Source organism: Meles meles, chromosome 9, assembly GCF_922984935.1.
Source record: "Meles meles chromosome 9, mMelMel3.1 paternal haplotype, whole genome shotgun sequence".
NCBI classification, from domain to species: Eukaryota; Metazoa; Chordata; class Mammalia; order Carnivora; family Mustelidae; genus Meles; species Meles meles.
The window spans coordinates 19,370,213-19,389,948 of NC_060074.1; the positions used below are offsets into that span (position 1 = coordinate 19,370,213).

General features: G+C 43.2%; 1 protein-coding gene across 8 annotated transcripts in view; it reads right to left on the reverse strand.

Annotated features, from left to right (window-relative positions):
• Positions 1-19,736, reverse strand: part of PLEKHM3 (pleckstrin homology domain containing M3) — a 183,016-nt gene that overhangs the window by 98,562 nt on the left and 64,718 nt on the right. For all 8 annotated transcript variants that reach the window (XR_006820277.1, XM_046018922.1, XM_046018924.1 and 5 more), the window contains exons 4-5: positions 18,689-18,834; positions 6,842-7,035 (exon numbers count right to left, since the gene is read on the reverse strand). Coding sequence is in view for 7 of the 8 variants with exons in the window: in XM_046018922.1 (XP_045874878.1) it covers positions 6,842-7,035; positions 18,689-18,834 (340 nt within the window). In the remaining variant the exon portion in view is untranslated. The remainder of the gene's footprint in view (positions 1-6,841; positions 7,036-18,688; positions 18,835-19,736) is intronic.

The window sequence follows — 19,736 nt, forward strand, 5'->3', positions numbered from 1 at the left end:
CTCCCACATCAAAGCACCATTTTTGTTTAGTGAATCATGCTTAAGACATGCATAAGAAGATGTTCACAGTATAACAAGTGCAATGATTGGGTTAAAAGTAGTATGTATAGTATGAAACCACTTTAGTGGGGAAAAAATAATCTATGGAGGAAAAAGTCTGAAAAGATATGTACCAAAGTGGTAAGATAATGGCTGGCTTTCTTATTTTTGTTTTTTATAATGACCGGTACTTTTTTGTAATAAGAGAAAAGCTAATAAACTAAGTTTGACCAAATTAAGTGGGTGGAATCTTGGTAACACTATTTTATTCAATAAGCTAATTTATTCAATAAATATTGATTAGCCCTCACTATACATCACTCTATCCCTGGGATAGAGCAGTGAACAAAACAGATAAAAAGCCGTGATGTTTTGTAGCTTAGATCTGGTGGGGAAAGCAGGCCACCGCATACGGCTGCAGAAATGGAGCAAAGCCCAACCTCCATATCCACGCGTAACGGCCCGAGATGGAGAGAGACAAAATACCATGTCATCTGGTAATAAGCAAGAAGACAGGAAGTGTGTGGGGGGAGGGGAAGTCAAGGATACTTCATTAAGGTGACAGTTGTGTAACCACCTAGAAGAGGTAAGGAAGCAACCCCGCAGTTATCTGGGGAAAGGAAAAACAAGGACAGAAACTCACAGGAGCCTGCTCAAAGACCAGAAAAGGCCGGTGTGACCAGAACAGGAATGAAGGGACTGGTAGTGGGAGATGAGGGCAAAGCGCTAACTGGGGAGGAGACCGTACATGGCCTTGGCTTTTACCCGCAGTGAGGGGTGAAGTTATTACTTTGGATGAGGGGTGACGTCATCTAATCTACATGTTAGGTCTAGTTGTAGTTTGAGAACAGACTGAAGTGGGAGATCAGTTACTAATGCAGGGGAACGAGGACAGTGTCTGGGACCTGGGTGGTAGCAGCGGAGGCGGTGGCGAGTAGATGTATTTTGAGGGCAGAGCAACAGGACGGCTAGAGGGGCGGGGGCCAGTCAGCTAGATGCGGAGGTCTGCAGCAGGGACAGCTCGCAACAGCAGCAAGGACAGGAAGATTAGTGCTGCTCTGGGCCTATGAAGTTTCCCATGCTGGCAAATGGCCAAAGGACCTTTCATCCTTTGTATTTAGCCTCCCCTCACCTCTCTAGAAAGACAGCTTTCCCCAGGGTTAACAAAGGAAGGAGTGGGAGGAGAGTCTTGGTAAATCGGGTGACACTGATAGGAACTGGTCGAAGAGCTGAGCAAACTGCTGAATTCGGCAGTGCCCGTCTGATGCGGTACACACCCATTCACTCGTTTTTTAAAATAATGTTAACAAAAATGAGATTCTCTATGATAGAAATTTCTCACTGTTGGTAAAGCTGAAATTTCGGTGAGAACTAATGCTGAATATAATTACAATTTCGAGGAAATGACCAAAGACCAGAAAAGGTGGCCTAAAAGGTAGCAGAATCACGTTTGGTATTCTCTTAATACTCTCAAGCTGAGCTGTTTAAACAAGTAGGACCAAATGTTCCATAATTCTGCCCTAAGCAACTGGAAGAACAGGCACACTATTCCCTATTGACATAACTAGCGTTGGAGAGAAAGTAGTTTTAAATTGGTATCACAATAACTTTGGATGCACCAGGTATCCGAGTCCCCAAATCACATTTTGATGATAGAGAATGGGAAACACTCAGATATCCACATTAATTTTCTAGAATGTCTTTCCCTGGACCGAATCGTATACTTTAACTTCACTCAGAAGAAAATATAGGACTTAAATTTCTGAAAATCTAGTCCAAACAGCTGGTGTCAGTTTGATGTTTTCAGCAGTCTAAGGTAAAATAAGGAAAGCGAACAGAATGAATTTTAAAATGGATTTTATTTTTTTAATTATTTTTTAAAAGTTTTTATTTATTTATTTGTCAGAGAGACAGAAAGGGAGCACGAGCAGGGAGCCTGATGTGGGGCTTGATCCCAGCACCCTGAGGTCATGTCCTTAGCTGAAGGCAGATGCTTAACCAAGTGAATGACCCAGGTACCCTAGCTATCTCCATATTGTTTTAAATTTACAGGTCTGTAAAATGGGAAGGTCTAGGAAATGCTGACCTAGAGAAAATAGACTTGTAAACGTTAAGCCAGTTGTCAGGCCTTGCTCTCTCAGGCTGACTGAGCCACCGTGAGCTCAGGAGTGTCTGTGTCAGCAACCCCACCTTCTCCCTCAGGGGACATCACCGTCTGCCACCTCCCTGCCTTCCTTCGCACTCTTCTACATGACCTCGATCAAAGCTTTAGGAGAATTAGAAGTGGTTCCTTGTTAAGAGTCTAGAGACCCTCTGGCCATCACCACTACCAACAGCAAACGTGCTGGGGAAAGCTGCAGTGACCTGGTTCTGAGCCGGGACGCTGCTGCTAACCAGCTTTGTCATCTCAGGCAAGTCACGTAGCAGCTCAGAGTCACAGCTCTCTCTCTCCTTTCTAAATACCATCTGCTTTCCATCGAGGAGGACTGCTGTAAAGAACACATAATATATTTTTTAATTGATAAAACCATAATTATCTTACATGGGCCCAGGTACCACCATGAATACATGAAAGGGGCTGGTGAGAAGCAAAACAGGGCCACGACGTAATCTCCACTGAATGACCCTGCGTTTGCGGAGAACAGGAGCAGGACAGGCTCTGGAAGTGGAGCGCCCAGGACCTGGTGCTGACTGCTGCTAGCCGGTAAGGAGGGAAGCCCTGTGTCATCAGAGCTGCTGATTTCCTCAGCGACACCACGGAGCTTCACTGGGTACACATGAAAGCTCCTGGTTATTCAGCTGTTAGCAACTATTTCACAACTTTAAAAGCCAGTAGACCATCCCTGAAAGGCCAAAGGAAACATGTCTGAGGGCCAAATTTGGCCCCAAGGTGCCTGTTGGTGACATGTGATATACACACACATCCTACCATTCCTGTGTTTCAGAGGGATACATAGGGCTGAGAGCCCCTACCAGTTCTTCTCAGTGTCCTTCCCAAAGACTACCCTACAGCTGCTCCTCACAGTGCTAAGATTTTCCAGAAAGTTCTTCATGTACCTTCATGTGTGGACACTGTAGATAACTCTTCCCGTGAAAAGTTAACTGGGCCTTGAACCAATCCAACAGGGTCACCATCTGGGAGTCCTCAGGAACCGTGAATTGTCAGTAACTGTAAACATTTTAGACTTCATGGAAGACACTGACTTTTTCTAAACTAATCATCCCTGCCAGTCAAGATTTGCAGTATGGGTTCAAGAACAAGGCATTCATTTAACAACAATCACAAGAATACTGAGGATGAAGACTGGGCGGTCATCATAATGAAAGGCCTAAAAGCAAACTGTGACTTCCCTAATAAGGCGACGACCGAAGTTAGCTCTCTGGTGGGGAAGCACCAATACGATTAATCAGTCTGTTTTCAGTTTTCTCACGACAGCAATATTAACAGTTTGCTTTATTCTGTTTATATGGTGCTGACAGGTCTTCAGCACGTTGGGCCTACTTGCTGGAGATTAATGGCTACTCCTATATGGAGGTAAAAACCAGGCAAGGAGAAAACGTCTTTCACAACTAGATAAGAACTGGCTTCCCTTGCTCTCTTTTCCCCTGCTGCACATCAACTCCTCTTTTAACTTCTGTCAAGGTTACATAAGATATTTTATCCAGTAGGTTCTTGTGTTTAAGTTTTACTTTAAATGTTGAGTACCCACGTGAAACAAAGGGAACCTTAAATATTACATCTAAGTTCATCATCTCTCCTATCGAGGGTGCAGTTGGCTAATTTTGTTTTTTAAAATGCGAGACTCCTTAGAAAGGTAAAAGGTAAGCGATGGCCTCTGGTGACAGGAATTTTAGCATATTTGGTGGGTAATGTTTCCCCTTTGACCTATGGTTATTTAGTGCATACTTTAAGGCAGCAGAAATGATACTAAGTGTGGCCCAGCTGTAAGAAGTATAGGCATCCCAGAAATAGTCCTATTTCAAAATAAAAAGATTTAAAATAAGTCAGGACCAGCCCCATGTAAGTATTGCTTGTTACTGGTATCCTTTTCTCTGCGCCAGGGTGGGAAGACATGGTAAACCCAAACATTAACAGCATGTAAGTATAGAGAAACTAAGATAACAAATTTCTTAAAAAATCAATGTGCCTCCTCTAGGGTTCTGTAGGAATCTCATTCTTTGGTCTTAAGGAACCTCCTGCCCCACCCATTTTTATGCAACAACTGAATGAATAAGTATGCATCACATACCCAGGAACCTCAAGCCCTGTGCAGAGTGAGCTCTCTAACCCACTTCCTCTGGCTCACTGCTCTCCTGACAGAGGAACAGGAAAGGGACTGGTTCTAGTTGACAGGGCATCAGCGGAGGCTTTTGAGTGGAAACTTCCAACACAGACTTTTAAGGCCAGAGATAAGAACATTCTGGGATAGTAAAGCAGTACTGATAATAGTATTTATTGAATGCTTACTACCTATAAGCACCATTGTATGCACTTCAGTTGTAAAAAAAAAAAAAGAAAGAAAGAAAATTTAATTCCCACAACAGAATGCATTAAAGTAAGTTAAATCGTGTTTGAAGTACAAGATATTTGATAGTAGACCAACATACTGGAGTAGATTTGCACAGGTCTTGAGTTCCGTACTTGTATTTAATAATCTACCTGACACGAAGGTTCAACGAGGGAGGAAGAAACTGACGTGAGGCTAGTTGGAAGGATACTGCAATAGTCCTGAGACTCCAAGCCAGGGTGTACATTGAAAATGAAAAGGAGAGGAAAGATTTGAGACTTATGCCCAAAACACAACCGATTAAATTTTTTTTGACTGATTTATTTTTTAGTTCATCTATTCATTCAAGAATTATTTTTGAGGATTGCAGATAGGTCAGACACTGTGTTAAAGGACATCTAAGGAAGAAATAAAGTTCAAAGACTGACTCCCTCCTCAAAACTGGGCTACTAGCCATCATTCAGTGGTCTCGAGTGACACCGCAGTAGACATCTGTCCATCCCTCCCTCCTTCTTTCCATCCTTCCATTCAAAACTTACTGAGTTTTGCTCATGAACAAGTGAGGAAAGAAAAATGAAGGGAAAGGAAAAAAGACTGCTATCTTCATTTTCATAGTCCTAGGAGTATCTTCTTTCTAGAACTTCCATTCCTTTTCTGGTGGTCTGGCCATAAGACAGAACACAGTAGTAAACCACCAGACTTTGGGAACAGCATAGGTATTCTTAGTCATTCAAATGAAGAGAGGATCTACTTACTTTCTAAATGTATTTGCTGAAGTGACATATGTATTCAAAGCAAAACATTGTGTCAGAAAGATATCTAGGGGCACCTGGGTGTCTCAGGTCAAGATCTCAGGGTCTTGGGATCAAGCCCTGGGGTGGGCTCCCTGCTCAGCGATGATCTGCTCTTCCCTCTTCCTATGCTTCTCCACCCGGTCTGTAATCACTCTTTCTTGCTCTCTCTCTCTCAAATGAACAAATAAAATCTTAAAAAAAAAAAGGAATTTAATATGATTCCCATGTGTAGATTTTAACACTGTCTAGAACTATAGGCACAACAAAAACTAGCTCTGAGCAAAGCCAAAAGTGAATAGAACGAACATACTTTGAACATTAAAAATCTTGTATCTCATTTAGTTGGTAAATTAGAGACATATAATCCTATTGCCTTGCAACAGGAAATCAGGAAAGCCCTGATCTTTTAAAATTAAGATTTGCCTAAACTTTATAAGAATAAATCCTGACCAATTTCTAGTGCTTTCTGAAAAACAACTAGGTAATAGAATGACTACCACTAAGAGGTATTTTGCTTTATGGCAGCTGCCTTTTCATTACTATTTTATGAGAGCTTGTCTAGATATTATGTATTCCTCACTATCTACATTAAGTTCTTTTTAAAATGTCTTCTTCAATGGCTGGAGTTATGTCAGTTTCTTTGGATCTAACCAGATCTCAAATAACAAACTATATCACTTTAATATTTTCCAAAGGTTCTTTTGCATGTAGGCTCACCTCCAGAAACCATGACTAAGGTATGCTTTCGGTTATTTCTATTAAAACATTAAAAGGTACTTTTAGGGAGCTATGAACACCATCAACAATTATTTCAAGTGTAAGCTCGTTCGTATATGCCAAGGGTGAGACTTGAAATGCCCATAAAATCTAACTGTAAAGGAAGGAATTTGAGGAGAGCAGGCACAGTTTAACTTCAGTTCTATGCTGAGGATCTGAACCTGGTAGGGACTTGTGTGTTCCAGGAACTCTGCGATGATGACGAAGCTATGGAAGAGCAGCCTGCTCAGACCAGGACATGAAAAGGCAGAGTCCTGGGCCTGTGCACCTTCATCCCAGCCACGTCCCATGCCAGTTTCTGTAGGGAAGCTAAGAACTAAGCCACCACCCACTTATTTCCACTGAAAGATGTCTTTAAGTTATGGAACAGTTCAAACACGCTCATCTTACAAATGGAACTAGGAAAAGTGTAAATGCTCCGGAAGTGATCAATGAGGACACACCTGTAATTATCCTCTCAAGTGAACCTAAGGGGAAGAGCAGTTGTCACCGCTGTGGGTAACTCGTTCCCTGCATGGCAAGCCTTCAGTTATGCTGAGATAATTACCTTCATTTTTCTGGGCTCAACCAGAGAGGACTTCGGAGGAAAAGAGTCAAAGATGAGCCCAGAGGGAGAGGCGCAGAACTCAAGAGGGTGCACACTGGGAAGGCCGGGGAGATGATCTGAGCGCCCTCCCCGAGTGAAAGGCAAACCCAGTGGAACTGCCTGGTCCCGTGACCTACCTGCGGCGCAGGTCCTCGGCCACCGCCGCCCGGCAGCTGAACAGGTAGGCTCGCAGAGATTTCAGCCGCTGCCGCAGCCGCACCACGGTGGCCAGTGGCTCGGCGTGCTGGTACAGCATGGGGTTCTCCTGCTGGATGTCGATCAGGGGCTCTTCGTACACGTACTCCAGAAACTCTTTGGCCTGCTTCGATACCTAGGAAACAAACTTCCTCAGTCAGTCTGGCAAATCATCCAGCTTGCCACACCTCCTCCAAGTAGGAACCAGAGTTTAAATATCAAAGGCACATTATTTTCTGAACGTGCCAAGAGAAAAAGCCCATAATTTAACTAAATATGAATTGTGTCTTTTCTTTCTCTCTTCCGGGAACTTGTAAAAGGAACCTTAGCATGGAGAGGAATTAATTCTGAATCTTGATTATGGTGGTGATTACAGGAATCAACATGTGATAAAATGACGCAGCACTATACAGACGGACATACCCACGGCCACTTTTTTTTTTTTTTGATATTGTACCATAAGTGATCTAAGATGTAACCAATGGGAGAAATTGGGTGAAAGGTACACAGGATCCCTCCTTATCTGTGTAACTTCCTGTGAACCCATAATCATTTCTAAACTTAACACGGCTGTTAAGAGTCTTAATTTTTCATTTTAAAAACTACACACATGTATATTCTGTACCACTTTTATAAGCAGACATTTAAAAAAATAGATAAATCATGTACATATTACAGAATTCAAAAGGGATAAGAGGATAGTTTAAAGCGATAATCTGCAGAAAACAGGCTCAAAAAACACACTTTGGTGAGCAGAAAGGAGTGCTCTTAGAATGACATTGAGCTTGGGGAGACTGACTATCCATCCAATTCTATATCCACTTCTGGTGGTAAACATCAAGACTATGAAAAAAGTGAAAATGTCATTGTCATTAGAGTAGAAACACAATGCATCTGAGATACAGAAGGAATAGCTTAAATAATGTGTAACAAGTGGGGATTTTGGGGGAATCTTTACATATCAATTCACTGATACCAGATGTGGATTGGCTAATGATATGTAGATTTGGCTTAGTTTCTATTTAGGGAAGGTAAAGCCTCTCTAAAAAGTTTCTACCAAAACTGCTCTAGTACTGGGAGTAATGGTAGAATTCAACATTAAAAAAACTTTGCTAATTATTAAAAAGAAAATTGAAAATCTGCTATGCTTTACATTCCAGGCTAGAAGTTTATTAATGAAGATAAATAGTCTTCCTTACCCTTAAGGGACTCACTATTTGGTATCAGAGATAAATATTTAAAACAAAACTACATGTAGCACGTAGCCTGTCCTCTACTACGGAAGAAATACGGATGAGGCCCTCTGGTAGCTTAAAGGAAGGAGAAATCAGCTGTCTTGGGCGGAAGGGAGCCCCTGGCAAAGCAGGCTATACTGCCTCAGGGACTAGAAGGATAAACAGAAATTCACTTGATGGGCAAGGATGGGACAGAGGGGATTACCATGAGCAGATCCAACCATGAAAACCCGTGGATATGAATAGGTGGTAACTAACTGTACGGCTATCATATGTTGATTAAAACACATTTGTGTAATTTAGTATTTTGTAATATAAAATAGAACTCATACAAAAGTTTGTTATAAAGAGATACAAAAAGCATTGTTTTTTTAATAAAAGTCACGTTTTTTCCTTTATTAGCATTTTTTAAAAAAGATTTGACAGAGACACAGTGAGAGAGGGAACACAAGCAGGGGGAGTGGGGGAGGGAGAAGCAGGCTTCCCGCTGAGCAGGGAGCCCAAAGCGGGCTGATCTCAGGACCCTGGGATCATGACCTGAGCAGAAGGCAGACGCCTAACGACTGAACCACCCAGGCGCCCCTCCTTATTAGCAATTATTTTTGAGGTACCTGTTGTGTGATCCTTTGGTGGTCCTGCAGTTACGTAGGTGGTGAAGTTTACAGTCTCTGCAAATCAGCTCACAAATAGGCACCCAGAATTAGCCAAAACCTTTCACTACTTAACTGGATGGAAATAACAGTTGGCAGGGATACATAATGCCTCAGCCTGAGGCACGGAGACCCAGGTACATGCCACATAGATACTACAGCAGTCACCAGTGGAGAATAAAGCAGGCATGGCCCTGTCCTCATGTAGCTCAAGGTTCGGTGGAGAAAAACAGAATTGGTTCAAATATTTTATCATGGCTAAATATTTGCGATATTTAAATATCTTAAGTGGGGGGAAAAAAACCTGATGGTGTTCTGGGAAATGAAGTACAGTCCACTTGAAACTGTTGCTGAAAAATGATGTATTGTACAATTCAATTAGTCTTTCTAGCTCTATTGAGCAGTGTTTATACTGAGTCAGGGCCCTGCTGAATTAGGTTAACAATACTACCTTTTAGTAGGTGAACAGAAGGACAAAGGGCACTGGCCAGTCTCCCAGGCCTGAAAAGGCTTCGCTCTTCAGGTGGTACTTAAGCGCGAAAGGGGAAAAAAAAAGTCTTTTTCAGAGACAGTAAAAGCAGTGAGACAAATGGGACAGCAGTTAGCGACATCAGTGTTTAAAGGTGAAATTACTAAACACAAAAACACAGCTAGTTTCAATAATGTCTACGGCTCCGCTTCACGAAGTCATCACCAGTGTTGAGAATACAGAGCACACTGCGGCCGCCGCTGCTGCCGGAGCGGCTGAACAAATCCTCGCAACACTGAGCCATGTTTTTGGCAGCACGGCTGAGCACATGCTCACTTTTGAGAATCCATCACTTATAATGGTAAGAGAATTTTTCAAAGAACTAAGAATTTGGCATAAAATGCTATTTTTGCAAAAGAGAGTGCTGTATCCTCACTGATTTCCTAAATTCTAAATAACCCTGCATACTGGTATAAAGATTCCACTTTCAAATTCACTGGAAATAGAAAGCTTTTTAAGAAAGATAATGTTAAAACATATATAGATACTTAGGGAAGGAAGCCAATGATATTCTTAGGTGATAAAGTTTATATGAGAAACTTTCTTTCCTGTTAACAGAAATATTACATAAATTCTATGTGAACACCAAATATATTCCACCTAAGAGCTACTGTCCTATTTTCTGCCAGCCAAATTATGAAAACCCTGAAAAGCCCGAGTGCTGTTATAAAAACTCAGCTCACAGGTGCAGATAGGTGGGCCCAATACATCTTAAAAAATGGTGTTGGTTGGCATTTTTTTCCATGATCCCATTCCACATCAGAAACAACTTTTGTAGTGTCAGTAGTTCATTTTCCAAACCTACTAATCTCTTGATATTTTACTAATACTTAATGTTTATTAGTAATTAATATAATTTCTTTCTATAGCTTTTAAGCTTAAAAAACAGACGAAGCTATAAGAACTCAAGTCTGTGACTTGATTTTGCCATAGTTTGTGAACTGGTGCCCCCTTCACAGCGCTGCAGTCTGTGGGATTCAAGAGCTGAGGAGGAGGAAGTAAAGGCAGAAAGCTGTTCCTCCACACCTCACACACGGGGTCGTCGGAGGAAACAGCAAGTGGGTTATAATCAGCTTCAAATTATGAGGACCAAATGTGCTCTATAAACATATGTACTTATAAGTAAACATATCTGTTATTTGAGAAGTAACCAACATTGGTATAGATTTAAACATAATACGTCTTTTGTTAAGCTGGTGACAGCTACCTCTTAAAAACAGAATTCTCAAACGTTCAGGTTTACGTAATTCTGAGAGAGGTTCTGGAATGGTGTCCTGGTATGTTCCCCCACAAAAACAGCCCCGGGTGAGAAAGCAGTGGAGCAAAGGGAATGCTTAACAAGAGGCAGCAGTTTGGAGATGGTGCGGTGGGGGTGGGAAGAGTGAGGGCTTCAGTTGTTGCGAAGGAAGGAAAATGCATTAGAATAAAACAGATGAGATCATAATTTTAGAATAACGAGAATTGGTGCAAATAATCTAGTTCCATTTTTCTCAGTCTGTGTTCTAAGGAATACTGGTGCCACAAAAACGGTGCTCTGAAAATGCCACATGCCACATTCTTCGCTTAGTGATTCAGTGCAGCATGTCAGCCTACGAAAGCCTGCGGACATGGTGTCTGCTTCACCTGCTTCGCCCAGCAATTTCCCAACCTCTCTGCAGACAAGGCAGCTGTTTAGTGTTGTGCAGGCCTTGTGCGGGGGCGGTGGGGGATGAAACTCAGTCTAGGCCCTGTTTACCGACTGGAGGTAGGGCCTCTAACTCCTTCCATCCTCTTGCCATGCTGTGAGCTCCCAGGGCTGCATTCTCTTGAGGCGTCCTGTTCCGATTACAGAGCTGGCCTGGCTGTGACCCTCCTATAGAACTCTCTTTTTGAGCAACACCTATTAACAAAGATTGAATCCAGAGAGCTTAAGTGACTTAACTGCTCAGATCTCTGGATACTCTATTCTGTGCTTTTTAGCATTATTTATATTTACACTTTTTTTGTATTCTTTAATAACTCTACCGTAAACTACCCATTTGTTACTTCTCAAAAGAGGTGATCCCTGTCCACGTTCTGTCCTTCCCTTTCCCCAAATACAAGGGAGACTAACCGATGATGTAATTTGGCAGTATGCTGGCCATTTGATTTTAACTATGAAACAAAAATTAAAGTCCAGTAAACCATCATTTATCCAGAAGGCACTTACTTGTGTATTTGGTTTATAGTCTTTCTCCCTCCGTTGGAATATGAGCATTCACAAGGCAGAAACTATGTCCCCACTGCCTAGACCAGTGAGCATGCTGGGTGTTCGACAAACACTTGCTAAAGAAATGAACGAGGGCTTTACGATGCTCTGGCTGTGACTCTGAACCACACACTCTTACTTTACACATTCTAACGGCTCGGCTATTTGTTTCTAAGCTCACCACATCTTTAGAGTTGAGAAAGTAGAAAAGGGGAAGGACAGCACAGTCACACCAGAAGTGACAGCAGGAATCCTGGTACCAAGGAAGAAAGGGGCCTGCAAGGAGCTACAGGTAAAAGCGCAGCACACAAGACTGACTGAGGACAATTTGGAACATGCGGCAAACTCAAAAATGTGCAAACCTACATCTAGGAAGGTGTCCTCTGTCTCACTCGTGGATGAAAGGACATACATTCAAAACGATGTATGAAGTTATTCATTGAATCATTACCTGTAATAGCAAAAGGCTGGAAAAAAACAACAATCCAAATCATCTAAGAAAGGACTGGTTAGACTATCATGTGTGTGTAAAAATGTGTAAGATTCACGACAGGATATGGAGTGGATGTAGAAAAGACAAAGCAGGCAAGCCCCGGAAGAGGGATATGATCGAAACGGAGGGGAGAGCGCTCCAAGAGCAGCATGTAGAGACCACCTATTGCCACTGTTGTGTGAATAAGCACATGTACGTAAATTACCTCTGGAAAGACGGGTGAGAAAAGAGTAATCTAGTTGCCTGTGGGAAGAACAAGATAGGGGGGAGGAAGATTATCTGTGTATGCATGCCCTTTGTACTTTCTGAATCTTGAAGTTTGTGGAAGTATATTATATTTGAAAATAAAGAATACAAGTATAGTACTGCAAGGCAGTTTCCTTTGGAAAAAGTAGCCTTCTATACCACATTAAACCACACTGAAGTAATCACAGGACAGAACAATCATATTTATAATTCTGGGGCATTAAAAAAGGCAAATTCCTATACATATTTTCTGAAATAAAATATACGGAGCTAAGTGACAGTTAACATTTTAAAAATAATAAAAGTAACAATCACATTACCAAAAATTTGGAGAATAAACATCAGGAAAGAAAAAAAAATGTATCACAGTCTTACCACAGTAAAATAACCACTTACTGCTTTGGTATAATGTTTCTTTCCCTGTATTGTCCCCCCGTATTCATCGTGGAAAATTGTGGCAAAAGTCTTACTAAAATCAATCCCAAGCATAATACTTCTTGGTCCTCTTAAAAATAGGCACTGGGGGCTAACGGAGGAGAAATCAGGAGATCTTAAGGTTAATTGCAATTTGTTCACAAAATCTCCAAATGACTCCGAACAAGTGGTTTTTCCCAACAGTGAGCTGCTCTCCAGCTCTGTGAGGGCAGTACAGCTTGCCCTGAATGCCTCTCAAGATGTAGAGATAGGAAATAGTTTATGTAACATGGAAAACCCCTAGCTAAATGGAATGTGAATATTCAGGCTAGGACATAAAAATATTTTTTAAAAGCACAACAGAAAGGAACGATTTAGGAAGATCTGAGGCCAAGTCTGAGGTCCTCACCACCTCTTTGTCATGCTGGATACTTCTGAATGGGAGGATGGAGAGTAGGGGGAAGTTGTCTTCAAAGAGAGTTTCATTAGAAAATGGCTATAGAACTCAAGGACAAGGTTTAGGTGCTGCATAATCCTGGAGCTCAATTCAATTTGCGGGATGCATACCGGAAAATAGATGAAATCCTGTTTTAAAAATAATTAGGAGTATTATTACTCCAGAGGGCAGACAAGGAAATGCTTCAGATGACAGATTTCAATCTGCTCTGCAGAATCATTTTTTCACTCTCTTAAATGGATATTCAAGCCAGTCACGTACTTATTAAGGATAGGAGGCAGATGTAGCAGAATGATGTCTGGTCTTGGAAACTGATAGGTCTGAATTGATCCTCACAATTAGAAACATTAAGTTAAATGCTGGTGTCTGAACAAAGACAGACCCTAGACTAAATGAAATATAGTTACTTAATGCCAGCAAGAGATGATCCGATAAAATCGACCAGCTCTGTTCTTGCTTTAAAATCTTTCCTGGTCCACTGACAACCTGGGAAGGGAGGTCTGACAAAGGAGATTCTCCTCCCGTACAACGTGGATGAACCAAGGGTGCCTATAAGACCTTCAATTAGTTACGTACCCTCTCAACATCAAACCTTGTCATTTGAATGACCAGCAGGGCAGAATGTCCACTCTAGAGAAAAAGACTGCAAGCATCAGTGATGGTTAAATTGGTGGTTTCAGTGGCTCACTGCAAACAGATCTGGATCTCCTCCAAGTCTATCTTTGTAAGCCACGCCCGATTCTCCGACTTTCCTTCTCTGGTGCCACCTCTTCTGTTAAAACTCCCCAGAGTGCTGCATATTCTGCTGGCAGGTGCCACCAGCCTAAGCTCTGCGTGAGCGCGAGGCCAGGACTGCCCCCCTCACTTGCTCTCTGTACACCTCTCTTAGCTGTCAAAGCCCTGCTCTAAGCAGATTAATCTAAATAATCTAAACCAAACTCAACTCTAAATACACTTTTATCTAATGCACACATGGCAAATATATTTATAGCCTATATTCAGAGTGTCATGTACGAGATGCAGAGGAGAGACCGATAACTGTCTGGGAGAGGGGAAGGAAAGAACTGGCGGAGGAAGTGAGGTTTAAGACAGGCTCGCTTAGGGTCTGCCTTGCTGAGTGAGGGCAAGGGGAAGATGAGAGGAGTGCAACAGCACGACAGGACTGAGCAACAGGAGGGCTGTGACCTCACTGAGGATGCTCATGGTGGGGGGCATGAAGGGACGAGAAGAGCAGGGACCAGAGATCACAAAAGATCCTGGTGTCAGGTGAAGATTTGTGTTTATCTTCTATATAATCCTAATAAAAGCTGGTGTTAACCAAGCACCTGTGTGCCCGTCATGGTGCTCGGGGCTTTCTGTGAATCATCCTTTTACGGCAACAGCCGTCTGACGGAGCAGTTGCTATTACTGTCGTCACCACCTCCATTCTTAGGGTGAAGAAACTGAGACTGAGAGGGGCACAAAATTTACCCACGGTGAGATGAGGGTTTTCTGAACCACTGCCGGGGCAAGACTTGCAGGCAGGAAGCACAGTTAGGAGGCTACCCAACTCCTTCATGGGAGTGACGCCCAAGGTTTGAGTTTGTGAGGTGGGACAGCAGGGCCACCGCGTGCAAATCCCGTGGCTGGGTTTTGCTAACTGATTAGATGGGGTGGGGGCGGCAGAGGGAGGAGCCCAGGCTGTCTCCCGCGGGGCCACGGACATTGCAGAGGCACGTGTGATGAGGGTGATGAAGCCGACTTGGGGGTACCGAACTGGAGCGGCCCATAAGACAGGCCTCATTCCTTCACTGATTCAGTATATATTCTTGTTACCTACTATGCACCAGAAACTGTGCTAAGACATGTTCCCGGTGCCCAGGGAGCTCTCAGAGAGGAGCAGCATAACTATGTCCTAGGCATTATTCTAAACACTTCACATGCATGAACCCATGGAACCGCCAGAGGTCCTATGAAGCGTCATTGTCCTCGTTTCACAGATGAGGATACTCAAACCCAGAGAGACTACATAACTTGCCCTGGTTAGACAGCTAATAAAGAACCAAGACAAGACCTGAACTCAGGCAGTCTGCGTTCATTTTACAAATTAGTAAACAGGCTCAGGAAAGTTCACGTGATTTGTTCCAGCAAATCAAGCCCCAAATAAGAGGTGGAGGTCGGACGTGGACAAATGCCTGTTTAACTCCAAGCTCCTACTACTAACCCCTTAAATAAGTCTAATTATAGACACACACACACACACACGGCACGGTGGTGGCACAAGGGAGAGAGCCAGCAGTGCAGCAAATAGGGTAGGGTGGGGAATCCCAGGAAAGGTGCTGCCAACGAGGACATGCTTTTTTCAGCTCTGGATGAAGGAAGAGGGGTTCCCAGATGGAGAAAGGTATCTACAGTACATGTGGAAGGATGATCTCTAAACAAAAGAAAGGGCTCTTCTTCCTGTGATAGGAGGGGAAGCAGTAAGGCCAGGTACAAACATAGATACATCTGTAGGAGTTCATACCCATATCTTATAGTTTCAGTGTTGTCCTTGAAGTGGTGGCAAGGTCATATGCTGAGAAGGATGGGGATGGGGCACCATGAAGACAGTGAAGATGTGAATGGTTATTGGATTGACCAGGAGACGGACCTACCCAGGGATACAGAGAAGTACCAGCCAAATGGCCCCTCACAACTTTCGTGTTTGTTTTAGACTTCAAATATTACAGGGAGGTGACGGTTTTGGGTCCCTTCCCGAACTACCTTGCTCCTAGGTGATACAGTTACATTGACACCAAGTCTCAGACACCTATTAGCAACAAGGGACAAGAGCAGTCTTACAGACTATGTTTGGACAAAACACTTTGTGTGGAAGGTTCATTCAAAGCAGATGTGACAGCATTGTGGCAGAAGGATCAGAGAAGCTTCTAGTCACTCAGCTACCAGAATTCTGTTCTGGCAGAACACAGGACCATAAACGAATCCTAAGCCTAGAGTACTTCAGCAGATTAGATTCCCCAACTTGCCAAATCCTACTGCAGATCAATCCCCATATCTTGAAGACTACTAGGTTGAAAGCCAGAGTTAAGATGCCATTTGGCAGTTAAATCCACAGATCTCCCTTTTAGTAGCAAAAATGGAGCTGGAGATAAGGGTAGGAATCATCAGGGAGTTGAAACTAATGAAGAGAAATAGAGAATGCAATAAAGTGGGAACAGAAAACAAAAAATGAAGCCAAGGAACTGCGACATTAAAGGTGTAGGCAGAGGACGAAGAACCAGAGGGGACTGAGGAAAAAGGGTTAGATTTCGGAGAACCAGGAATGTGTCTTCCAAGTCAAGGCAGAAGAATTCCTGGTCCAACACTGTATTCTGGAGAAGTGCAGAAGGGTCAATCAGATTTGGCAAAACCGATGGAAGTGCTAATGAGCAGAGGCAGAAGGAATAAACCTTCTATAGGAGGAGTTATGTTTCTTCCCTGGGTGGAAGGAGGACAAGGAGGACGTGTGTAGACGTAGACAAGTTTATAAAAGGGCTGGCAGAATTATTGCCTAATCACTCCTATATCTCTATGAAATAGAAGGTAAAGGCACTTCCCAGGGTGACCAGGGCTGGGTCTCTAATCTCATTTTAGAATCATAGGTGCTGGGGCGCCTGGGTGGCTCAGTCATTAAGCATCTGCCTTCGACTCAGGTTATGATCCCAGGCTCCTGGGATCAAGCCCCACATCAGGCTCCCTGCTCTGTGGGAAGCCTGTTTTTCTCTCTCCCACTCCCCCTGCTTGTGTTCTGTCTCTCTCTGTCAAAAAAAAAAAAAAAAAAGAATCACAGGTGCTGAAATAAATCAATATGATGACAGCTACTGATATAAATGGAAGGGAACGTCCCTAAGCTACCCACTGGCACCATACCCAGACTCTGCCTCTTCTCTTACTTCCTGCTCCAAGCAAAGGCCAACCCTCCACCTACATGATTCTTTCTCACTCAACCATATCATTCTCGCAATTCTTCCTCTCCTAGGCAGTTCACAGCAGCACAGAAAACATGCTGCTATTTCTTCCATTAAAACAAAAATCAAACTTCCCCTCGAGTTACTCCCCATCTCTCTCTCCATGCCCTTATAGCAAAACTTCTCAAGAGTTCTCTGTTCTTGTCACTTATTTCTCTCCTGTTCCATGTCAAACTCACTCCAATCAGACCTTCTCTCCCACTGCTCACTTCAAACTGCTCTCATTAAGGTCACTCCTTACCTCCACATTCCTATAGCCCGTGATCAATTCTCAGTGCTCATCTGACCTAAGTATCAGCTTATGTCACAACTGATCTGAAGATACTTCTTTGTGTGGCTTGTTGAACACACTAGGGTCCTCTCCCTCACTGTGCACGCCTCCTCTGCTGGTTGCTCCTCCCCCTCGTGAGGTGAATGCCCCAGTGCTCAGACTTCCTCTCCTCCTCGGTTGACTTGCATTTTTATAGCTACCAAGTCTGCTATTTGTACTTTTGGGATACCCTGCTAGGTTGTTAGTAGTTACTTTGCAAAGCGTGCTTCTCACTTCCTCCCTTTTTTAAAAATAAAGAACAGTCCAGCTGAAGGTCTAAGGGTGGCTCAGTGAACTGCTCCTTGGTGTGGCCACGCACCCAGAAATCCTCTTAGCTTCTCTTCAGCTTTTAGTTCCAGGGGAGATGGACCTGCTGGAAGACTGGCCTTCACATGAGCAGGAGAACTCCTACTCAAAGTAAGAAACACCTTGATTACATGATCCTCTCCTTCAAAAGTCACTAGTAGGCCCATGCATGCGTTATTTTCCTATTTTTTAAAAAGATTTTATTTATTTCACAGACAGAGAGATCACAAGTAGAGAGGCAGACAGAGAGAGAGGGAGAAGCAGGCTCCCTGCTGAGCAGAGCCCGATGTGGGGCTTGATCTCAGGATCCTGAGATCATGACCTGAGCTGAAGGCAGAGGCTTAACCCACTGAGCCACCCAGGCGCCCCTATTTTCCTATTTTTATCCTCTGAGAATATTGTGATTTTGGAGGTAAGATCTAATAAAAAAAACAATGAGGCCTCTCTATCTATCAGAATTCCTTTTTAGCACCCACAGTTAATTATCAAGGCCCAGAAGTAGAAACTGCTATATGATCTTTTTAAGTGAGGAAATTAATAAAAAGTCGTAGTTAAGATGCCTTTAAATGGGAGATATTTAAGAAGCATTAGATAAGATCTCATAGCTTTTACAAGACTACCTAGTCAAGGCCGCTTAAATTCTTTTTTTTTTTTTTTAAGATTTTATTTATTTATTTGACAGAGAGATGACAAGTAGGCAGAGAGGCAGGCAGAGAGAGAAGAGGAAGCAGGCTCCCCGCTGAGCAGAGAGCCCGATGCGGGGCTCGATCCTGGAACCCCGGGATCATGACCTGAGCCAAAGGCAGAGGCTTTAACCCACTGAGCCACCCAGGCGCCCCAGCCGCTTAAATTCTTACACCATCATTTCTTCATCCACACGACAACAGCTGAACACCCACCCTGCGGTTATGAGGTGAACTCAGACTCTGTGCTTACCTTGTATTTTGAAGTATCCCAGTTGTGGACTACGCGCGCCGGGATGAGAAAACTGTCGTCCACATGGCAGCTGCTGCAGTAATACCACCCACTGTAATTGCACACCTTGGCCTTCCCATTGGAGAGACCTATGGATCGCTGGCATCCTGTCCAAGGCAGAAGAATGAGTCTGTGATTAGTGCTGTACTTTTTTTTTTTTTTTTAAGATTTTATTTATTTATTTGACAGAGAGAGACACAGCGAGAGAGAGAGAGAGCACAGCAGGGGCAGTGGGAGAGGGAGAAGCAGGCTCCCTGCGGAGCAGAGAGCCCAACGCAGGACTCGACCCCAGAGCACAAGAAGGCAGACGCTTAATGAATGAGCCACCCAGGCGCCCGTAGTGTTGTACTTTTAACACCACAGAACAGGTTACAGAACCCTCAAACAAAGGTCCACAAAAGGAAAGAAAAAAAAAACTTCAGAGAATACATGTATAGATGTGTCCTTCTCTTCCTAGCCCTGTATCTCAACCCCTTACCTTCTACGGGGCTGCCTTAACTGGAACCTAATATGGTCCGGTTTCTGGTCTCTTCTGTCTTCTGCATACAGTAGTCAGAGATCAGCCTCTCTACAACCCCACTATTAGCACTTCACTTGTTCCTAAGCTCTCTTTCCACCACCAGACATTTTTCTGGGGACTTCTCATAAAGGATCCTATTTAACACGTACAACACATCTGTGAGATGGTTTTAGCCAATCTGAGGTCACCGAACCTGGAAGAGGTGGAGTTTGGATTTGGCTCTGAGCTTGTCTGAGTTTAAAATGATTCTAAAAACTGGTATGCAGTCTTCCTTTACTTACATAGTCAATGAATCCCCCAACTGGCCCGTATATCACCTTTCCAACTCTCTACTCCTACTATTCTCCAATGGAAATATAACTTCTTACTGCAATCAGAGAACTCTCCTTGCTATTCCCCAAATAAACAGTGTGCTCACTCGACCCTCCACACATTGGTGCATATTACGTCTCCTTACACAAAACCCTCTTCTCTGATTTCCACTTTGCC